The following is a 23,496-nucleotide window of genomic DNA, read 5'->3' as shown; positions in this document are numbered from 1 at the left end:
AGTTCACTCTAAATCTATAAAGCAGATTTAGAGCTCTGCATCACAAGCATCCATAGATGGACTCCATATGGTACGGACATGGAGCGTCTGTCAAACGTAATATATACATAGCGAGCATAAGTACGAACATCATTAAAAAATGTAAAACAAATGTTTGTATAGGGCATACTAGTATGCTGCAGGCAGCTGTGGTTCTTCTACTTTGGAACAAAGCTGGTGTAAATTAACTCTCTTCTAGTGAAATAAGGGCAGGTAGTACAGTCCAGGCCTCCAAATAGTCCTGAACTACATGTACACATTCCCTGCTTTGACTCGTCAGATTGACAGTATGACAGAACTAGCATTAAATTGTACAAAGAAGTGCAGAGCAGCATTTTGCTGACTTTGTCAGATGCAGCAGAGCAGAGTTTGTTATTACTTGACTCAACCCAATATCACAATATGTGTTCTACATATGACTGCAGGTGAACCTATTGCATTTCAGAGAGGAAGAGGTATGGAGAAGGCTATACACATTATCACTAGGAGTTACCGAATCTTACAAGATGTAGAACTTATAGGTTTCCATGGAGTGACTACATATACATGGCCACTGCTCGGCTGAAACCGCACACTGCGGTCATTTGTGTGGGGTCCAGCAACTTTACGTGGTACATGACTGACGAGATAGAACAACGGTTTATGGGAAAATCCATTTAAAAGGTGCAGTAGATTTACCTGCAGTCCTCTGTAAAACTGATAGCACATTGTCAAATCACATTGGAGCAGTTTTCTGGCTTACATGGACTCTAAAGATTGGTGCTCAGAGCGTATGACACATCTATCCGTCCCTCTGCCACTTTTTCCATGAATGTCGGAAACTGGGGGACGAGGCTCACAAGTCGCATACTTTGGGACTTCTTTACTAAACATTTCCTCCATTTTTCCATACAAAACAGTGGCAGTTCCATATCCTTCAATCAGCATGCACTGTGTTAAGGAATAAAGCACCTTAACAAATGAGCTGTACGAAAAAACTAACTCCACTCTGCTACATTTGTGAATACATTAGAGTTACTATTCACAATAAGCGCTCTTAATGAATAAAACTTCAATGAGCTCCTGTGAAAACTGCATTTCTATCCAAAGAACAGCAGGACGGTGTAATTAAACATCCGTACCCACATACCCATATACGACATGTAGAACTCTTTAGTAACTTTCATACACTTACTGGGTCATCTGGACGAAGCTTTTTAGAGGGGGGTCCTCCATCCTCAGGGTGTAACATGTAATAAAGTCGGACCTTGTTGGCATGTTTTTTGCTCTGCAACGAAAAAAGGATAAATTACAATTGTAAAAAAAAAACAAAACCGAAGAACCATTCCAGTAGACCCAATAGATCAGGAGTTTCCAGGAGTTTCCAGCTATTGCAAGACTACAACTCTCAGCATGCAGGAAGTAGTAGTTTTGTAAGAGCTGGAATTCACTGCAGTAGACTGATGCAGCGCTGCTTATTGTTGCAAAGGAAGACATCAACAAAGTAAAACGTGCCAGAAAACGGATGTACGCGTGCCAAATTTATTAACTGCTTCAGATTCCTTTTACACCTCGCTCTAAAGTTTTGGAAAGTCTGGAAAATAAGAATGGCTAGGAGTGCGCCATAGTTATTTATGGCGGGTGCCAATCTTTTTGGTGCAAAATATTGAATATTGTAAAGTAAACCAGCGAAGAGGTGGTGTAAGGAAGAAAACATGTCTGAGGGCCTGTTCACATCAGCGTTGCCCTTCCGTTGAAGGTTTCCGTCTGCTGAACCCCTCAATGGAAAGGCAAACTGAAACCTTAGCTTCCTTTGCCTTTCTGTTGAGGGGTTAACCCGATGGAAACCTCAGATGGAACCCCTCAACGGATGGGCAACGCTGATGTGAACACAGCCTAACACGTCTAGCAAGATGTGCCAAATTTATCATACAGCGTGCACCACTGTGATTTATTTGACACCATTTCTGTCTGTCTGGTCAAGTTTTATCTAAAATTTTTATCTAAAATTTAGAAGGTTAATAAATGTTCCCAATAGTTCTGTTCATCCTGTGCTTCCGGGTTCATGATTAGGAAGCCAGAAGTGCAGTTAAGCAGGCAGAGCAGTAGGAAATGGGGAACTTAGAGGGAGGGGTTGTGACGCTGTATAATAATACAAATGTTAATAATAATAACAACAACAACAACAATACTACTAAAATAATAATACAAATAATAATAAATAAAATTCTAATCATAACAATAATAATCCATATAATGATGATAATAATACAAACACAAATATTGATAATAATAACAACAACAAATAATAATAATACAAATAATAAATAAAGTAATGATAACAGCAATAGAACTAAAATAATGAAACAAATAATAAAAATAATAAATACAATTATAATCACAACAATAATAATACAAATAATGATGATGATGATGATAATAATAATAATACTACAAATAATAACACAAATATTGATAATAGTAATACTAAAAATAATACAAATAAAGTATGTTGTAATAAACAACAAGGCCCTGTTCACACAGATTTTTTTCTGCCTACAAAATAGTCCGCCTCAAAATTCCTTCAGGAATTTTGAGGCAGATTTTGACCTGCCTACACTTTCTTGCTGCGATTTTCACTGCATTTTTTACCCGAGGCCATTTAAGACCGCTTGCACAAAATGCAGCGGAAAAAAAGCTTTTTTTGTCTCCGATTGATTTTAATGGCAGGTCAGAGGCGGAACAGCAGCAAAAAATAATATGCCACTTATTTTTTTCCCCGCAAGTGGCTAAAAGCTGCTGTTTTTTGGCACTAATTCCGACGCAGTTTCTGTGTAAAAATCAGCGCTAAAAAAACTCAGTGTGAACTGGGCCTTATAACAATAATGATAATAATATAGATTTATATGTTCTTCAGGATCTCTGGAAAGCTTTTAGACCAAGATAACACAGAAGCAATTGATAACATTAAAAAAGGTTTCATACAAGAGAACAACGCAAGGAGCATTCAGGTATCACCTATCTAATGGATAGGTGATAAATGTTAGATCAGTGGGGGTCCACATGCTAGGATACTCACTGATCGGTTTGGCTGTTTCCATTCGTGCCATGGACATTAACTGGAGCGGAAGGGCACATGCGCGACCGCCACTCCATTCAAATTCCACCAATTTCGGCTGGAATACCCCTTTTTTCCAGAAATAATGCCACCCTTGTTCAGTAGCTGTATCTGGTATTGTAGCTCAGCTCTCTACACTTGAATACTGCAATACCATACAAAGCCCATTTACAAGAGTGGCGCTGTTCGTGAAAGAAAGCAGCCATGTTTTCAAATCTCAACTTCTTTAAGGGAAAGGGCTCTTTAAAAACGTCTGTGCTGCAAAATCTCTGAAATTCAAAAGATTATCAAGAGCAAGAAGAAACATCTGTTCTGGGCGTCTCAAGGTCGCCTTGTCATCCAGGCTGTGCGGCGGATTAATCATGTCATTTTGTTCCTCCCTAAAACTACATGGGGATGACACTTGCTATGTCGTGCTATGAGGGTTTACTTTTAGTGTAACCAGATGCAAGCAAGCAGTCCTAGTATAAATAAGATAATGAAGAATGATGGGTGAGCGGGAATGAAATATAAAAAGCAGCACCACAAGGTAGAACGCTGTGTGACTGGTAGTGGTATTAGCACATCTAAGCATGTCCTCGGAGCGCTACACAAGTCTGATTAGTGCTCGCTCAGAGCATCCTGCAAGTGGCAGATATAAATAAATAACTAAATGCAAATGTGCCAGGGATAAAACACGAGACGTGAAAGAAAGATAAGTATTAAAGAGCGGCCTGAGCCAACAGCAAAGACAACAAAACAGAGGAGGAGGCAGCAAAGTGCCCCCCATAGGTCTATCAAATGTAATATGTTCACAACAAGAATACGATTCATGGTGTTAATGGAGTCATTAGGCCAGGGTCACACACACAGGTTTGGTGCAGTTTTTTGGTTCAGTTTTTTGTGCCAAAGCCAGAAATGGATCCAAAAGGAAGGAAAGGTGTAAAGAAAAGTCTGGTGTTGTAGATCAGGGCTATTCAAGTAAATAGGGCCAAGCTGCAATACCAGACATGGCCCATTGACAAGAATGGTGCTGTTTCCCTTTTTCTAATCTACTACAACCTCCTTTAGGCCTTGTTCCCACATAGCAGACTTGGTGCAGATTTTGCAAGTATTTTAAGCCAAAACCAGTAGCGGAACCTGAAAAGAAGAAACATATAAAATATATAAAGGAAGGCCTAAGGGTATGTTCACGCGGCTTATTTTCGGCCGTTTTTCGGGCCGTAAACGGCAGAAAAATTGGAGGCAGAACGCCTCCAAACATCTGCCTATTGATTTCAATGGGAAAACGGCGTTCTGGTCCAATGGGCCATTTTTTTACGCAGCCGTTTTGAAAAAGGGGCACGTAAAGAAACGGCCGCGAAAAAGAAGTGCATGTCACTTCTTCAGCTGTTTTTGGAGCCGTATTTCCATAGACTCTATAGAAAAACAGCTCCAAAAACGGCCATAAAAAACGCCTTGAAAACAGATCCGTATTTTCAGAAGTTTTTGAGTTTGTGTGTGCACATACCCTTATAGTGTCTCCTCTCCTGGATCCAAATCTGGTTTTGGCTTAAAAAATGCATGCAAAATCTTCAGCAAATCTGCACGGTGTGAACAAGGGTTTGGCATATTTCTAGGATCTGCCATCTATTACTGATCGGTGGGGATGTGATCTCTGGGAGCATCGAGGTTTGGAGCAGCTTTCTAAGGTTCGGATTGCTGGAACACCCACCAATCATTAAGTCATGGCATAGCTTATTAAAAGGGGGAAAATCCCTTTAACCCTTTCATTACTAAAGATGCATGTAATACGTCATGGATTTAAACAATTACCGCAACAAGAAGATAAGGGCTGGAGCTTTTGGTATCATTCTAAAGCCAAGGATCTTAGCTGTTAAAGGATACCAGGATCTAGCTGCAATATTTTGGGCGTTACCTCCATGTTAGTAAATATGCCCAATTGTGTGATGGAAAACCCCATTTTAGTTGGGTAGCCCCAATAAATGAGGTCAGAGACGGAACCGCGGGAAGAAAGAGCATGCCGCTTTTTTTTTCCTGCTAGCAAGAACATGAGCAGTTGCACATCTAATCCCCTCTGCACCAAATCAGGCCACTTGTCGACTACGTGACTCGCAAGCAGATTTTTGGTCTCTACAGTTTTAATAATTTTTCGAAGATCTTTACATGCCGACATAGCCATAAGTGGCATGTATGAACTCTTAAACTTTTATTTTTCAAAGTTGTTGTAAGTCTCAGACTTTTAAACACAAATATGAACCGTTATGTCTTTTATTTACAAAATCGCATGAAGGCGCCCATAAGTGCAAAGTGTTGGGTGGCACTGGACTGGAGAAAAAAACAGAAGTACCGCTGAGCGTGCCAATATTATCAAATCCCCCAAAAGTGTTTTATTATATTATACATCATAAACGTGCCCCTATATGTGCACAACGGATCATGTAACGTGAGACAAATGGAAATCAAATCAAAACGTCTGAAGTAATCGCTGCGTCTACTTGTAAAATCCGTGCTCAGAAGATGATTTATTGTTTTTGAACAGGAATAAAGAAGACATTGAGAGTCGAGAGCTGCAGTCCTCCACGGTGACTAATAATTCACGTTTAATAGTATAATGCGTTAAGTCCTCCCTCCATTCTCATCAGGATGCGGTGCTATTGTCTGTCCTAAAATAGCGACACATTGTATTTGTATGTTAATCACCTCCCCCTCCATCAACTAATTCATTACACGCAGAGGAGGCATATTTTCAGCTAATTACTCATTGTTTCATGTAAACTTATATTTATATAATATTTTGTAGGGTAACTAAACTTTTTAAATGTCATAGTGAAGTCATAAGTTTTGATCTGTGAGGGTCCGAGAACGGAGACCCTGGGTGAGCGCTGTGCGGCTTCATTTCTGAAAGCCGATTCGGAAAGCCGAGCAAGCGGTGTGTGGACTCATAGGCTTTCTATTGAGCCCATACACTGCTTGCTCGTATTTTCGAGAAAAGACTATCAGAAACTAAGCGGCATAGCGCGCGCCCGAGCGCTTCTGCAGCTTAATTTTGGAGATCGGTGGGGTTCTCCGTGCTCAAACCCCCACCGATCAAAAATTTAGTTACCCAAAAACGGACTCCATCTTAGATCACTTTTCTTTTAACGTGCCAAGATACACTCGTTCACTAGAAGTTTTACATCTATAATGCCCAAGGCCGCCAAGAAAAACAACTGCTACATCAAACTTCTAAGGCAGCGATTGTCAAAACTTCAAATTACTCTGAGATTGGCATTAGCTAGAGAGCATTGATGTCACCTCTGCCCGCTTGTTCTGGTGCCTGCCTTCTGTATAATGTTGTGGAGCTCAGTGCTCTCTTGCAGCGGCTTTCTCTTCCCTGCTATGTGACCATGCCTTCCTAAGTGTTGTAGCACCTTCCTCTTGTGAACTTAAAGGGGTTTTCCCACCAGGGACATTTATGATATATCCACAGGATATGTCATAAATGTCAGATAGATGCGGGTCCCACCTCTGGGACCCGCACCTATCTATAGAACGGGGCCCGCTACACCCCATTCTGCCGCTCTGTGTTGTGGCTGAAGAAGGTGAATTACGACCATAAAGAAGGAAACAGAATAGCTCGCTGAGCTACACTGTTTCTGTAAGTCCCACAGAACTGAATAGTTGTTACGGAAAAAGTGTAGATCGGATGCTGCTATTATGGGAGTTACGTAAACAGTGTAGCTCAGTGAGCGACACTGTTTTCGTAACTCCCAACCATGAAGTCAGGATGTCGCTGGAAAGCAGCGAGAGCAGAAGAAGGTAGAAGGGGGTTTACGGGGCCCTGTTCTAGAGCTAGGTGCGGGTCCCAGAGGTGGGACCCGACACTATCTGACATTTATGACATATCCTGTGGATATGACATAAATATCTCTGGTGGGAACATCAGTAATGACACATACAGAGATGGAATACGGCACATACATCCCCATAGAGAATGCGAACGTGAGCCGTTTCATTCACTATAGCGTACGCCGTCTGTGTGGGAACGGCGCATGCGCCGCTCCCACACAGACCAAAAGGAAGGTCTTCGGCAGAGCGACATTCAGCGCCATTTTCATGTGGACCAGAAGCCTGCGGCCGGACAGTAAGATGACTACTTCTGGTCGCAGCTTCCGGACATATGTTCAGACGCAAGGACTAGGAGTGGAGGCAGCGGCGGCGGCAGGTAAGTTATGTTTGTGTATGCGATGTGTGTGTATGTTCGTGTTATACTGTGTGATTACCACTGTATCTAATCCTCCTACACTGTGCATTCGCTAAAAAAATGGCGGCACACAGTGTAGGAGGTTTGAACATTCAACCCCCTCCTTTCTCCTGGCACTAGCCAGGATAAAGGAGGGGGGATTGTGTGAGGACACTAGAGAGAGTGTGTCTTCTACAATTTTGCAGCATAAAGCAATGAGGTTGCTTTACCACATGCCAATTCTGCAATTTTGGGAATTGCTCCCTCTAGTGACCAGCACATGGAAATGTTATAAATTAGAATCTAATTTATAATATTTCCTGACTTGTGAAAAAATTAAAAAAATTAGAACAATGTGTAATCATTTATATACTAACTGTTTAACTAAATAAAAATAAAACATTTCTAGTGACACTTTCCTTTAAGTGTCCACAGAATGCACAGGAGTGTGACTAGGGGGATGTATGCTATACAAGACTGGCACTAATGTCGGGAAAAAGTTGTGTCTGTTTATACTTGTATGCTGATTCTTCAACTGGCTGAATATACACAGCTCTATATAGCCTCCAAAGTAGAATCTAGGTCAGAAATGTCTACTCTATTAAGTGAAATACAAGGTCCAAAAGTTTTAAGGGATTGGAGCTCCATTTTTTATGATACAGAGCTCCAAATCCCCTTCATAGACATAAATACCGCCTGCCTGTAGCAACAACTAGAGGGAGCTAAGGAGCCAATGCAAACTATTTTGTTATTGAGTTAAATTAAAGATTTTCTGTTACACAGTTCCATAACACATTCCCCCATTTCAGATTTATATGGCATATCCACAGGATAAATGTCTGATAAATGAGGGTCTCAGCTCTCGGACCCGCATCTATCCTGAGATAGAGAGTCCCCTGTCTGGTGAGTAGGCCACTGCATCCAGGCAGAGACTGTGTGGACAAGTAGCCGGGGTTATGGAAATCACGCAGCTCGCTGTGCTACGCCATTTCCGTAACTCTCATAAAAGGTGAACGAGAGTTAGACACAGTGTTGACCAGCCAGCTACGCCGTTTCCAGAATCCCCATTCACTTCTATGGGAGTTAAGGAATCAGCGTAGCACAGCAAGCTACACTGTTTCCATAAGTCCGGCTACCTCCACCCTAGATCTCGAGAAACATGCGGGTCCAATTTCGGGGATCTGCACCTATTAGACATTTAAGGCCTATCCTGTAGATATGCCATAAATATCGTAGAAGGGAATACCCTTTTAAGTTAAATAATCAGCATTGAAATTAGGATAACAGTTTGGACATTCACTTTAAGCTTTGCAAAATTTTAGCAGGAGGGACTGAGAATAATAAAAGAGAGAATGGATTGCGCCGATATCTGTGCATTGAAGTTGAAACGTATTATTTATAGTCGCAGGATTTGTCTTCGGTCTCTGGGCAGCGTGACTGTATTACCGGGCCGACCATTGTGATGTCCGCAGCGCTTTATAACACATTTCTTAGAAGGTGTTACTATAGATGTAGCATTTAGTGCCAGCGTTCAGAAAAATGATTAGTTTAAAGTCAAACAGAGGTGAGAAAAATACATTTACACTGTCACTTTGGAGGAATATATTCCCTTTGAAGGCAGTTTCTCAAAAATAATGGCTTAAAAAGACGCCGGAAGTTCGAGGTCTTTGTGACTAAGTGATCGGCAGTTCCCTCCTCAGGTGTGACATTAACAAATATTCTCCTGCTCCCGCTCATGAAAGACCCCTGATGGGGAACGTGCAAAAGAAAGGTCAATACAAATCTGCAATGTGATAAAATATTTAGACTTTGAGAAGTAGATGCATCCGCTTTTCATCGTGTGAGTCAATGATTTGTGTAGGGGACGTGTTTGAAGCATGACGAATACTGTAATGACTATTGATACACAGGGAGTACAGTCAGGAACCACTCAATATCTATAAGGGTACGTTTAAAAGTAACATATTTCCCCCGGCAAATCCGCTGACAGCCGCAGGGGAACCTGCAAATCCTGATGGAAAATCTGCAGTATTCGCCTAGTCTAAGATACTTCTGTTCAAGATGATGACTGGCAAGATTGTAGACTAATACAGAATAGAAGAATTATCTCAGAAACTACTTTCTATTTACCCTATAAGAACACATGGATATGAAAGACGGATGACCGTGTGTGCTGCCCGAGTCCCGTCCATAATCCGTGGAAAAATGTGGACATGTCCTATCATCCACGGATCGGAGTGTCGGGTCCATTTTCACGGACCCGATTGACCCGCTAAAGTGCATGGGTCCGTGAAAACTATCGGGTGCCACTCGAATGCCATGAAAAATGGCCCATGTGGCACTCGGTCGTGTGTAACTGGGCTAAGAGTCAGAGCAAATGCACTAATAAGCAGTTATTCTCATTCTCCCAGTCCTACCTTGTACTACATGCACACAGCAACTCCTTTTAATGGCCGCATGTGATACTACATTTCTCCTATAGTGGCCATTGTAGAAAAAAGGAGCAGCTGAATAAAAAACTTGCTGTTTTTTTGGTATTTTCGGGATCAGACAAATCCCCACAGTAGCTCTCATAAAATGGGCTGTCTGAAACAATCCCTTTAAGGAGTAGTGGAGTACAAAGGGGCATTTACAGGGCCACACTCTAAGGCCCTATGCACACAACCGTATTTTTCATCCGTTAAGCACGGACCCATTCATTTCTATGGGCTACGGACTCCTTACCGTATTTTACGGATAGGTGTCCATTCCGTAGAAATGATCTGTAAAATATAGAACATGTCCTATTCTTGTCCGTAAGAAGTCTACAGGCGATGTGCACCCGTAGCCGTCCGTAATTACGGAAGCGGTGCTAGGCGACGCCAGGTTTGCAGATGTTGCACATCATTTGTGCTTTTCTTCTTCTTTTTGCAGATCCATATATACAGATGCACTACAGACCGTATTTGAGGATACCGTTCCGTATATGCGAATGACCACGAATCAGTATTTTCGCACAGTATTTACGGATGGATGAAATTACGGTCGTGTGCATGGGGCCTGACTCAGCATTGACACTGCCCGCTATGACAAGATCTAGCATACAGTGTACACCACTAATAAAGAGAACGTCCACCCCATAAAATCATTTTTGTTTTTTACAATCCATATAGATCCAAAGTTCTGTGCTGACTATTTTCTTACTATATCTTTATAGCAGTCGGAGCTCCGTTTCTCAGATATAGAGCTCCAAATCCCCTGCATAGTTAAATTATGAAATTTTGGCTGCCTGCAGTCACCACTAGGGGGAGCTTAGTAGCCTACTGTATAAAGTAAGCTCCTAAGTGCCCTCTAGTGGTGACAGGATGTTAAAAGTTGTACATTACTTTAAATTCCTGACACTTGGCGCAACCATTTGGACCTCAATATGATGAACATAGGATCAGCACCAATTTCTTAAAAAGTTATGCAAAGTAGTCCATTCAAGATGGTCCATCCCCTAAATTAAAATTGAATAGATCACATGCAGCAGCATCCAATAATAGGAATATAATAAAACTAGGAAACTAGGAACAGTTGCCCATAGCAAACAATGAGGTTACAGATTTAATTTTCCAAAAGGGCCTCTAAAAAATTAGGAGAGCTCAAAACCTCTGGGTTGAAGTGGGCAACTTCTCCACTTTCTCCTGCATGGGTTATGATAAATGTACCCTACTAGATACACCAGTAAACTGGATTACTATAGGCATACTTACAAACATTTAAATCCCATATGGAAAGGCATTTGTAAGCCTTGCCGTTCTTCCTAGGAATACCTCGTGAAACAGTCCCACGAGAAACGGACTGTTGGCTATTTGTATAAAATTATTGATTGTTTATAATAAAAGATACCTCATATTCAAAATATCATACAAAAATACATCAAAGTACTTGCAGATGTAGTAGAGCTGAGTTTGTCATCTTGTGATATTACCATGTTGTATTTATCAATTTACATAGGTCTGCAGGTAAAGTTTCTGTATTAATCATTATGTACAAGTGATGCAGCCCCAAATAGTTAATGGACAAACTCAGCTCCTCTACATCTATAAGTTGTTAAAACCATCCACTATATTCATTTTTAAGCCTCCACCAGTTACTGCGTATTGTTAAATACAGGTGTCTGCCGCGCTCACCTCGTAATGTGCAACCCTCTGAGACTCGGATATTAACTGCGCATTGCAGATTTTGCAGTAAGTCTCTGTAAACAGCGCTCTATCCTCAACTTCTGCAGACTTCATCTGAAAATACAAAAAAAAACAAAAAACTGCCATTTAGAACTGAAAGGAAGATAAAAATATAATTATTAAAAAGCACAACAAAAAGCTTATCTCAAGTTAATGCCGGAAAATAAGGAGGGCGATGGAAGAACCTAGGGGATTGGAGATGAATTCATCACGGACAGCTGGATTGGCGCCGCTTTTCAGACTGTCAAACGACTGCCAAAAGAACGCAAACCAATGATCGCCATTCTTTATTACACGCTCCTCTAGTGAAGGCTGAAAGGGAACGATTTACACCACAACTAAAAACTTCTTTGGAATTTTGATGCAAAGGCAGGTGCTCAATACTACAGGTAGAAGCCTTATACGAAGTAAATGCGCAAAAAATAAAAGACACCAGGCAGGCAGTATTATAGTAGTTATATTCTTGCATATAGGGGGCAGTATTATAGCAGTTATATTCTTGTATATAGGGGGCAGTATTATAGTAGTTATATTCTTGTATATAGGGAGCAGTATTATAGTAGTTATATTCTTGTATATAGGAGCAGTATTATAGTAGTTATATTCTTGTATATAGGGGCAGTATTATAGTAGTTATGTTCTTGTATATAGGGGGCAGTATTATAGCAGTTATATTCTTGTATATAGGGGGCAGTATTATAGTAGTTATAGTCTTGTATATAGGGGCAGTATTATAGTAGTTATATTCTTGTATATAGGGGCAGTATTGTAGTAGTTATATTCTTGTATATAGGGGCTGTATTTTTGCAGTTATATTCTTGTATATAGGGGCAGTATTATAGTAGTTATATTCTTGTATATAGGAGAAGTATTATAGTAGTTATATTCTTGTATATAGGGGCAGTATTATAGTAGTTATATTCTTGTATATAGGGGCAGTATTACAGTAGTTATATTCTTGTGTATAGGAGCAGTATTATAGTAGTTATATTCTTGTATATAGGGGACAGTATTATAGTAGTTATATTCTTGTATATAGGAGGCAGTATTATAGTAGTTATATTCTTGTATAGAGGGGCAGTATTATAGTAGTTATATTCTTGTATATAGGGGGCAGTATTATAGTAGATATATTCTTGTATATAGGAGCAGTATTATAGTAGTTATATTCTTGTATATAGGGGGCTGTATTATAGCAGTTATATTCTTGTATATAGGGGGCAGTATTATATTAGTTATATTCTTGTATATAGGAGAAGTATTATAGTAGTTATATTCTTGTATATAGGGGCAGTATTGTAGTAGTTATATTCTTGTATATAGGGGGCAGTATTATAGCAGTTATATTCTTGTATATAGGGGGCAGTATTATAGTAGTTATGTTCTTGTATATAGGAGCAGTATTATAGTAGTTATATTCTTGTATCTAGGGGGCAGTATTATAGTAGTTATATTCTTGTATATAGGAGCAGTATTATAGTAGTTATAGTCTTGTATATAGGGGGCAGTATTATAGTAGTTATATTTTTGTATATAGGGGCAGTATTATAGTAGTTATATCCTTGTATATAGGGGCAGTATTATAGTAGTTATATTCTTGTATATAGGGGGCAGTATTATAGTAGTTATATTCTTGTATATAGGGGGCAGTATTATAGTAGTTATAGTCTTGTATATAGGGGCAGTATTATAGTAGTTATATTCTTGTATATAGGGGCAGTATTGTAGTAGTTATATTCTTGTATATAGGGGCTGTATTTTAGCAGTTATATTCTTGTATATAGGGGCAGTATTATAGTAGTTATATTCTTGTATATAGGAGAAGTATTATAGTAGTTATATTCTTGTATATAGGGGCAGTATTACAGTAGTTATATTCTTGTGTATAGGAGCAGTATTATAGTAGTTATATTCTTGTATATAGGGGACAGTATTATAGTAGTTATATTCTTGTATATAGGAGGCAGTATTATAGTAGTTATATTCTTGTATAGAGGGGCAGTATTATAGTAGTTATATTCTTGTATAGAGGGGCAGTATTATAGTAGTTATATTCTTGTATATAGGGGGCAGTATTATAGTAGATATATTCTTGTATATAGGAGCAGTATTATAGTAGTTATATTCTTGTATATAGGGAGCAGTATTATAGTAGTTATATTCTTGTATATAGGGGGCAGTATTATAGTAGTTATATTCTTGTATATAGGAGCAGTATTATAGTAGTTATATTCTTGTATATAGGGGCAGTATTATAGTAGTTATGTTCTTGTATATAGGGGGCAGTATTATAGCAGTTATATTCTTGTATATAGGGGGCAGTATTATAGTAGTTATAGTCTTGTATATAGGGGCAGTATTATAGTAGTTATATTCTTGTATATAGGGGCAGTATTGTAGTAGTTATATTCTTGTATATAGGGGCTGTATTTTTGCAGTTATATTCTTGTATATAGGGGCAGTATTATAGTAGTTATATTCTTGTATATAGGAGAAGTATTATAGTAGTTATATTCTTGTATATAGGGGCAGTATTATAGTAGTTATATTCTTGTATATAGGGGCAGTATTACAGTAGTTATATTCTTGTGTATAGGAGCAGTATTATAGTAGTTATATTCTTGTATATAGGGGACAGTATTATAGTAGTTATATTCTTGTATATAGGAGGCAGTATTATAGTAGTTATATTCTTGTATAGAGGGGCAGTATTATAGTAGTTATATTCTTGTATATAGGGGGCAGTATTATAGTAGATATATTCTTGTATATAGGAGCAGTATTATAGTAGTTATATTCTTGTATATAGGGGGCTGTATTATAGCAGTTATATTCTTGTATATAGGGGGCAGTATTATAGTAGTTATATTCTTGTATATAGGAGAAGTATTATAGTAGTTATATTCTTGTATATAGGGGCAGTATTGTAGTAGTTATATTCTTGTATATAGGGGGCAGTATTATAGCAGTTATATTCTTGTATATAGGGGGCAGTATTATAGTAGTTATGTTCTTGTATATAGGAGCAGTATTATAGTAGTTATATTCTTGTATCTAGGGGGCAGTATTATAGTAGTTATATTCTTGTATATAGGAGCAGTATTATAGTAGTTATAGTCTTGTATATAGGGGGCAGTATTATAGTAGTTATATTTTTGTATATAGGGGCAGTATTATAGTAGTTATATTCTTGTATATAGGGGCAGTATTATAGTAGTTATATTCTTGTATATAGGGGGCAGTATTATAGTAGTTATATTCTTGTATATAGGGGGCAGTATTATAGTAGTTATATTCTTGTACATAGAGTGCAGTATTATAGTAGTTATATTCTTGTATATAGGGGCAGTATTATAGTAGTTAGGGTATGTGCACACGTAAACTGCATTTACGTCTGAAATCACAGGAGAAAACAGCTCCGTAATTTCAGACGTAATTGCTCGTCCTCACATTTTGCGAGGCGCCATTGACAGCCGTAATTTAGAGCTGTTCTTCATTGAATTCAATGAAAAACGGCTCAAATTACGTCCAAAGAAGTGTCCTGCACTTCTTTGACAAGGCAGTCATTTTACGCGTCGTCATCTGACAGGTGTGAAACGACGACACGTAAGTCACAGGTCGTCGGCACAGTACGTCGGCAAACCCATTCAAATGAATGGGCAGATGTTTGCCGATGTATTGGAGCCCTATTTTCAGGCGTAAATCGAGGCATATTGCGCCTCGTTTACGCCTGAAAATAGGTCGTGTGAACCCAGCCTTATATTCTTGTATATAGGGAGTAGTAATATAGTAGTTATATTCTTGTATATAGGGGCAGTATTATAGTAGTTATATTCTTGTATATAGGGGGCAGTATTATAGTAGTTATATTCTTGTATATAGGAGCAGTATTATAGTAGTTATATTCTTGTATATAGGGAGCAGTATTATAGTAGTTATATTCTTGTATATAGGGGCAGTATTATAGTAGTTATATTCTTGTGTACAGGGGGCAGTATTATAGTAGTTATATACTGGTATATAGGGGCAGTATTATAGTAGTTATATTCTTGTGTACAGGGGCAGTATTAGGGTATGTTCACACGGCCTATTTACGGACGTAAGTCGGGCGTTTTTGCCCCGAATTACGTCTGAAAATAGCGCCTCAATAGCGCTGACAAACATCTGCCCATTGAAAGCAATGGGCAGACGTTTGTCTGTTCACACGAGGCGTATATTACGCGCCGCTGTCAAATGACGGCGCGTAATAAAGACGCCCGCGTAGAAGAAGTGACCTGTCACTTCTTTGGCCGTAATTGGAGCCGCTATTCATTGACTCCAATGAATAGCAGCGCTAATTACGGCCGTAATTGACGCGGCGTTCAAGCGCCTGCACATGCCGGTACGGCTGAAATTACGGGGATGTTTTCAGGCTGAAACATCCCCGTAATTTCAGCCGTTACGGACCCCCGCCGTGTGAACATACCCTTAAAGTAGTTATATTCTGGTATATAGGGGCAGTATTATAGTAGTTATATTCTTGTATATAGGGGCAGTATTATAGTAGTTATATTCTTGTATATAGGGGGCAGTATTATAGTAGTTATATTCTTGTATATAGGAGCAGTATTATAGTAGTTATATTCTTGTATATTGGGCCAGTATTATAGTAGTTATATTGTTGTATATAGGGAGCAGTATTATAGTAGTTATATTCTTGTATATAGGGGCAGTATTATAGTAGTTATATTCTTGTATATAGGGGACAGTATTATAGTAGTTATATTCCTGTACATAAGAGCAGTATTATAGTAGTTATATTCTTGTACATGGGATGCAGTGTTCTAGTAGTTAAAGTCTTGTACCGTATATTGGGGGCAGTATTATAGAAGTTATATAATTGTACATAGGGAATAGCCCCTCTTGAGGCATTTTTCAGCAAAGATTATCCTCTTTAGGGATGATTTTACTATTAACCGATTTGTAATAGAGTCTTTTTACATAAAGGGGTTGTCCGGGATTATGTAAATAAAGATTACAGCGGTTGTACAATCAGAACAACATCTGCCGATATGTCTTATTAGGGCATATGGAGGTCATAGAGGAGATCCCCAGCTCATGACCCTTTTGTATATTAGCCTGAGAACGGAGAGCTGCTAACAAGTTGCAGGTCCTGCACTGGCGGACTCAGGCTGTCCCTGTATTACATTTGTACATTTATTTGAATGGCCCTGTGTAACACTAAATTTCTCCTGTAGTATTCACTGCAGGGAAAATCCTCACCTTGACATATGTGCGCATCCCAGAGCTGTGACCCGCATCTATCAGGCAATTTTGTCACATCCCCAGATCTCCATAAGTCACCAATATGGGAAATTAAAAGGGGTTGTACAAGATTAGAAATAAAGGATCTGCTTTATCTAGAAAAAGTCACTCTTGTCCATGGGCTATATCTGGTATTAAAGCTCACTCCCATTTACGCTAAAGGGGCTGAGCTGCAATACCAGACATAGCCAATTAACAAAAGTGGCTTTGTTTCTAATCTTGCACAACCACTTCAACATCCCAAATGGACAGTATATCAAAAATTCAACCTAAGGGTATGTGCACACACACTAATTACGTCCGTAATTGACGGACGTATTTCGGCCGCAAGTCCCGGACCGAACACAGTGCAAGGAGCCGGGCTCCTAGCATCATACTTATGTACGATGCTAGAAGTCCCTGCCTCGCTGCAGGACAACTGTCCCGTACTGTAAACATGATTATACTACGGCTCCTTGCACTGTGTTCGGTCCGGGACTTGCGGCCGAAATACGTCCGTCAATTACGGACGTAATTAGTGTGTGTGCACATACCCTAAAAGTCAAAGGGTCATGGTGTTTAGGCTCTGGGGGCCCGTTCGTTGTAATGTATGGGGGTCCCAGCTCCTTCTAATGCAAACTTATTACATGTCTCTATGGCAGATCATCGTGTGCTAAAACTGGAGGTTCACTCTAAGTCGATGTCACAGCAATTCAGTTCAGCTTGTGTTTGCCATAAACAGATATGTACGTTTAGGTCCAGTTCTCAAAGAGGTTTTTTGGCGCTGTTTTTGACTCGGAAACCACGTCGGAAACAGTGGCAAAAAACGTCCGAAATCGCCTCCCATTGATGTCAAAGTCAGGCGTCATTTTCCCGCGAGCAGAAAAAAAGATGCTTGTGGGAAAAAAAAGCGACATGCTCTTTCTTCAGGCGTTTCCGTCCCTGACCTCCCATTGACATCAATGGGAGGCAGAGTAAGTTTTCTGCTCAATGGCCCGTGGCTGAAAAACGCCGCAAATACCGTGGCAAAGAAGAGAACACCGGTCAAAATCTGCCTTAAAATTCCTGAAAGAATTTTGAGGCAGATTTTTCTGCCTGCAAAAAAACTCAGTGTAAATAGGTCCTTAACAAGGTTTTATTTCTGCAGCTTTTATAACAAGGGAACAAAATGTGATACTGTGAAAAGACATTCTCTGAAATAACACATACATAAAGCATTTATTTTTTTTTCAGCAGAAAAATGTCAATCTAGAATTGCATTAGATATCCACGAATCCCTCTATTTATTTTCTCCTTTATTCAATGTCCATGGTGGCATGTCCAGGCTTCTCCCTGTTACTTTTCTATTGTCCTGTGAAATATTTTATTGCCACAGTGACAAGAGCGCAGTGCACGTCTCCGCTGTACGGAGAAGCCAACGTGCTATTTTCCTACCTGCGTCTTGCTGATAAGTCAGCAGTATTGCTTAGAAATTCAATTACATTTCGCCAAGTCTATGGAATAGAACACAGGGCAAAGAAGACACGGAAATAAAATTGGCCATAATATCCCCGGCTATCTCTAAACCCTGATGTTAAGGCTTGGACCATATGCACAACGGCTTTTTCATCTTACAGGGGAAATTAATTGGTTACAATTTTGCTGTGTTCCTTTATAATCAGCTGGTTTCCAGGAATGGTATACCCCTGATCATGACATGTTCATAAATACTCAGCCACTAACTCTGCTACATAATCATCCAAAATTCTGGTAAACAAGGGGTTATAAAATGATGCTTGGTAAAATAGAGCTGACAGTCCATAAGGAAATGTTTACATGCACAGCTTTTTGTTTTATTTTTTGGCTCCTGAAAAATGTGTTTTTGCTACCGTTTCTTCTGTTGGATAGTGAAACAGTCAGCAATGGGGCTGGCCCCAATATGGCGGTCTTTGTTAGTGTCATTTTTATGGGTGATTTATTATGAAGGCACAGATTGTTATCAGCATTCATGGGTCTGTATCTGCATGCCAGAGCCGTAGCCAGACTTTTCCTCACAAGGGGCAGAGGTTCAATTTGCTACTCAATCCTTGTATCTAAATATACTGGCCAAGGCAAAGTGGACTGTCCCTAACTATGCCCTTTGGCATCCACGTGCGTACATCTTTGTCTGTGTTAAATCCCCCTGCCGTTTGCTAAATTCTACTTGTGCCCCTGGCCGCAGAAAAGACAATAGGGCTTAGTTCTCCCCAATCCCGCAATATATAAAATGAAAATAAATTTTAGATTTTTCATTTTGGAATGGACTTGGACCACTGGTCCAGGCTTCAACATGTTCTTGCTAGTGAGGCCCCAGTAGAAAAGCTTGAGAAGCCCTGGCCTAGAGGACCAGGCCAGTCCTTTCATTCACAGGGATTTTATTCAGATTTAAAAGGGATATTCCAGTCTTTAGCATTTTTCACCTTGCCACTGGATAGGTGAAAAATGCTAGATCGGTGGGGGTTCGACCATTGGGACACCCACCGTTCCCTCCAGCTGCAAGACAGCGGCTAAGAGGCGTTTGAATGGAGCAGAGGCCGGGTATGCGCAATGCCACTCCATTCAATGTCTATGGGACTGGCGGAAACAGCCGAGCACAGCGCTCTGGCGATCGATGGGGGTGCCTGCGGTTGGATCCCCGCTGATCTAGCATTTTTCAACTATCCAGTGAATATTGTAAAAAATGCTAAAGACTAGAAAACCCCTTTAAGGTTTCTTTTCATTTCAATGGAGAGGTAGAATGGTTTTATCATTCTTACATAGAGTGCACATGTTCCAGGAATTATTTTTTTTAATCTAATGCAAATGCTGTAAGTACAGTTATTAGCAGCGTTCACACTTACCAAGCAAGGCCACCAGACCCGCTAAAAGCATAGCTCTCTTTTTGACCATTACTTTAAATTAATACAGTATTACTTACATATAATATTGCGAGTGCTTTTGCTTTTACTGATATTGAGGTGCATAACCTCTCAAATCACCATCACCAATGTTGGTTGAGTTTCCTTACACCCACTAGAGGAAAATAATCTGAGAGCCCATCCTCCATCTACACAGTAAATGTGTATATCTAATTAATTGGGTGGTAAACTGTGTTGTCATTGCAGCTCTTGGAAGGTACGGATCTCCTTGGGGAGATCGAGCTGGTAGGGAGTCTTAAGGGCAATGCTCCCTGGGAAAAAGTTTTCAAAATTTCTCTCCTCCAGAAAGAAAACTCTCTCTCTAGTGCCACCTATAGGCGACTACCATGTAAGTCATTATCGGACCCTTTATTAGAACAGAGTAGGGGTCCAGTAAGATGCCTTTATAGCATCTCTTGGAAGGTACTGATTCTCCTTGTGGATATCAAGACCAATAGAAGATAAGTAAATAAAATAAAATTGTCGTAAATTGCTTTGCATTAACATTATCACGCAGTCTACTTTGAAAGGTTTCATTAAAGGGGCAGTCCCACCTTAGACATTTATGGCATATCCATGGGATATGCCACAAATGTCTGATAGATGCGGGTCTGAGTTCTGGGACACGCACCTCTCGAGAAAGTCCCGTCCCCCGTTTTACCTGTTTCCTTAATTCTAGGGATCAATGGATACAGCCACGCACATGTGCATTACCACCTCTCCGTTCGTTCCCTGCCTGTGTGTGGCGGCTTGCCTTTCTCGAGATAGATGCTGGGACCTGCATACTTCATATCAGACATTTATCACATATCTCGTGAATATGCCATAAATGTCTAAGGTGGTAATACCCCTTTAAGAAGAAAATGAATAAAAAGAAGTCACCTTGCAGACTTGCAGTGGTGGGGTGCAGAGGTGGCGGCTGCACCCATTGATGGTCACTGAAGAGGCACAACGATCCCTCAAACTGTAAATTCGTATAAACTGCAAGAAGGTGTCAGAAAATAGTCCAGTGGCTATAAACACCACACAATGAATTGCTGCAGTCTTGTTTGACCCTGCATTACCCCTCTTTGGTCCAGTAAGTGAGGACAAGTGATCGCCAGTCTCATCTGTATACTCTCCGTCACTACATTCCCATCAAGAAGTCATTGATACAACAGAGAAGATCAATACAATGGATCGTTTTCAGCGATATCCCAGGCCCTAAACTGACCTTGCTCATTGTGCTGTGATATTCTCATTAACTTGTACTGATCTGCCAGACTATTATTGGGGAGACCCGAAGATCAATCACAGTTTATTTTAACTAGGTTCGGAATATCTGTACATGGTAATAGCGGCTGGGAATGAAACGTATCGACTGCATCGGAAGGATAGCAAAACTCACAAATAAGTCGATCTTACCTGCAAACGCTGATGCTGCTGCAGAATCAACTGTAGCCTCTGGTGCCGATGTGGCCGTCACGATGCAGGACCTGTGAGTGACGTCACAGATCTGCACTGTCACAAGCTGGGCGTTCTGAAGAGAAGAGGATGTTACTTCTCTTCATAGCGCCCAGCTAGTAAAAGTATTAAAAACGCCCCGATGTACGCACATAATACACACCCACTTGGACTTTTACTTTTAAACACACCCACTTGGACTTTTGCAAGCCTCATTTGCATAACTACAAAAATGGTCATAACTTGGCCAAAAATGCTCGTTTTTTAAAAATAAAAACGTTACTGTAATCTACATTGCAGCGCCTATCTGCTGCAATAGCAGATAGGGGTTGCAAAATCTGGTGACAGAGCCTCTTTAAATAAAGGTGATTTCAAAGCCGAGTGAACCAGTCAATGGTTGGAACAGACCTCATGTTTATGCAGCAAAGAACAGTATACTGAATAGATTTAATCTATTGTAAAAAAAAGTTAAGTTAAAAAAAGTTAAAAAGTTAAGTCCACACACAGCGTAAACACCGTAGAATTTCTGTCCAGATTGTATGTCTATTTCTCTTTCGAAAATGCTGCGGAAATCCTGCAGTGTTCATGCTGTGTGTAGATGTACCCCAAGGCTGGGTTCACACGACCTATTTTCAGACGTAAACGAGGCGTATTATGCCTCGTTTTACATCTGAAAATACGGCTACAATACGTCGGCAAACATCTGCCCATTCATTTGAATGGATTTGCCGACGTACTGTGCAGACAACCTGTCATTTATGCGTCGTCGTTTGACAGCTGTCAAACGATGACGCGTAAATTGACTGCCTCGGCAAAGAAGTGCAGGACACTTATATACATTATATGCAGGACACGTATATACATTATATGCAGGACACTTCTTTGCAACGTAATTTGAGCCGTTCTTCATTGAAGTCAATGAAGAGCAGCTCAAGATTACGGGCGTCAAAGACGCCTCGCATAATACAAGGAGGAGCTTTTACGTCTAAAACGAGGCAGCTGTTTTCTCCTGAAAACAGTCTGTCTTTTCAGACGTAAAAGACAGTTCTCGTGTGCACATACCCTAAGGGTCCATGAAAAACACATCATTGCCACAGTAAAAAGGGGTTGTTCCTTTACAGCAATTTTTTGGTTATTTTTTTGTATAATTAAAAGTTATACAATTTTCTTATATAATTTCTTGTATAATTTCTCAGGGTTTTCAAGATCTCTGCTTGTTGTTTGTAGGAACATTCATCGTTTACTTCCAGTGGATAAAATTCTGTACATGGTAATTTGATGGACACACAGAGCTGCAATGATCCCAGGACCTGATACACATACTATAACTTTAACGAGCTCTGCACCTGTGTGTCCATCATATAACCATGTAACGAGCCCTGCACCCGTGTGTCCATCGCATAACCATGTAATGTGCTGCGCACCTGTGTGTCCATCACATAAGCATGTAACGAGCTGTGAACTTGTGTTTCCATAATATAACCCTGTAGCGAGCTGTGCACCTGTGTGTCCATCACTGACCATGAGCAGATTTTTATCCATGGGAAGTAAACAATGAATATTCCTACTGCATAACAACATGCAGAGATTTTAACCCCTTCCCTCTTTAGCCACTTTTGACCTTCCTGACAGAGCCTCATTTTTCAAATCTAACATGTTTCACTTTATGTGGTAATAATGTCTGATTGCTTTCACCTATCCAAGCGATTCTGAGATTTTCTCGTGACACATTGGACTTTATGTTACTGGCAAAATTTGCTTGATACATTCAGTATTTAATTGTGAAAAACACTAAATTTTTGCGAAGAATTGCAATTTTTTTTATTTTTCTCAATTTAAATGTATCTGCTTGTAAGACAGGCAGTTAAACCACGCAAAAATGTTGCTAACTAACATCCCCCATATGTCTACTTTAGATTGGCATCGTTTTTTGAACATCCTTTTATTTTTCTAGGACGTTATAATGCTTAGAACTTGGGAAGCAATTTCTCACATTTTCAAGAAAATTTAAAAACGCTATTTTTGCAGGGACCAGTTCAGTTGTGAAGCGGTTCTAAGGGCCTTATATATTAGAAACCCCCAATAAGTCACCCCATTTTAAAAACGGCACCCCCTCAAAGTATTCAAAACAGCATTTAGAAAGTTTCCTAATCCTTCAGATGTTTCACAGGAATTAAAGCAAAGTAGAGGTGAAATTTACAAATTTCATTTTTTTTTTTGCAGAAATTAATATTTAATTTAAAAAAAATTTGGAATAACATAGGCTTGTAATCTACTAAATTGATGTATTGATGTTGTCCTTAAACTTCA

At 39.8% G+C, this 23,496-nt stretch overlaps 1 protein-coding gene across 2 annotated transcripts in view; it reads right to left on the bottom strand.

The window, feature by feature from the left end:
- The window catches only part of ZMAT4 (zinc finger matrin-type 4), a 367,445-nt gene that overhangs the window by 298,980 nt on the left and 44,969 nt on the right, over window positions 1–23,496 (bottom strand). The window contains exons 2-3 of one of the 2 annotated variants that reach the window (XM_075843051.1): window positions 11,495–11,599; window positions 1,214–1,306 (exon numbers count right to left, since the gene is read on the bottom strand). In XM_075843051.1, the coding sequence (XP_075699166.1) occupies window positions 1,214–1,306; window positions 11,495–11,599 (198 nt within the window). The remainder of the gene's footprint in view (window positions 1–1,213; window positions 1,307–11,494; window positions 11,600–23,496) is intronic. The other variant, XM_075843052.1, reaches the window with a different exon arrangement.

Source organism: Rhinoderma darwinii, chromosome 11 (assembly GCF_050947455.1).
Source record: "Rhinoderma darwinii isolate aRhiDar2 chromosome 11, aRhiDar2.hap1, whole genome shotgun sequence".
Classification (NCBI taxonomy): domain Eukaryota; kingdom Metazoa; phylum Chordata; class Amphibia; order Anura; family Rhinodermatidae; genus Rhinoderma; species Rhinoderma darwinii.
This window is presented reverse-complemented; position numbering and strand designations above follow the sequence as displayed.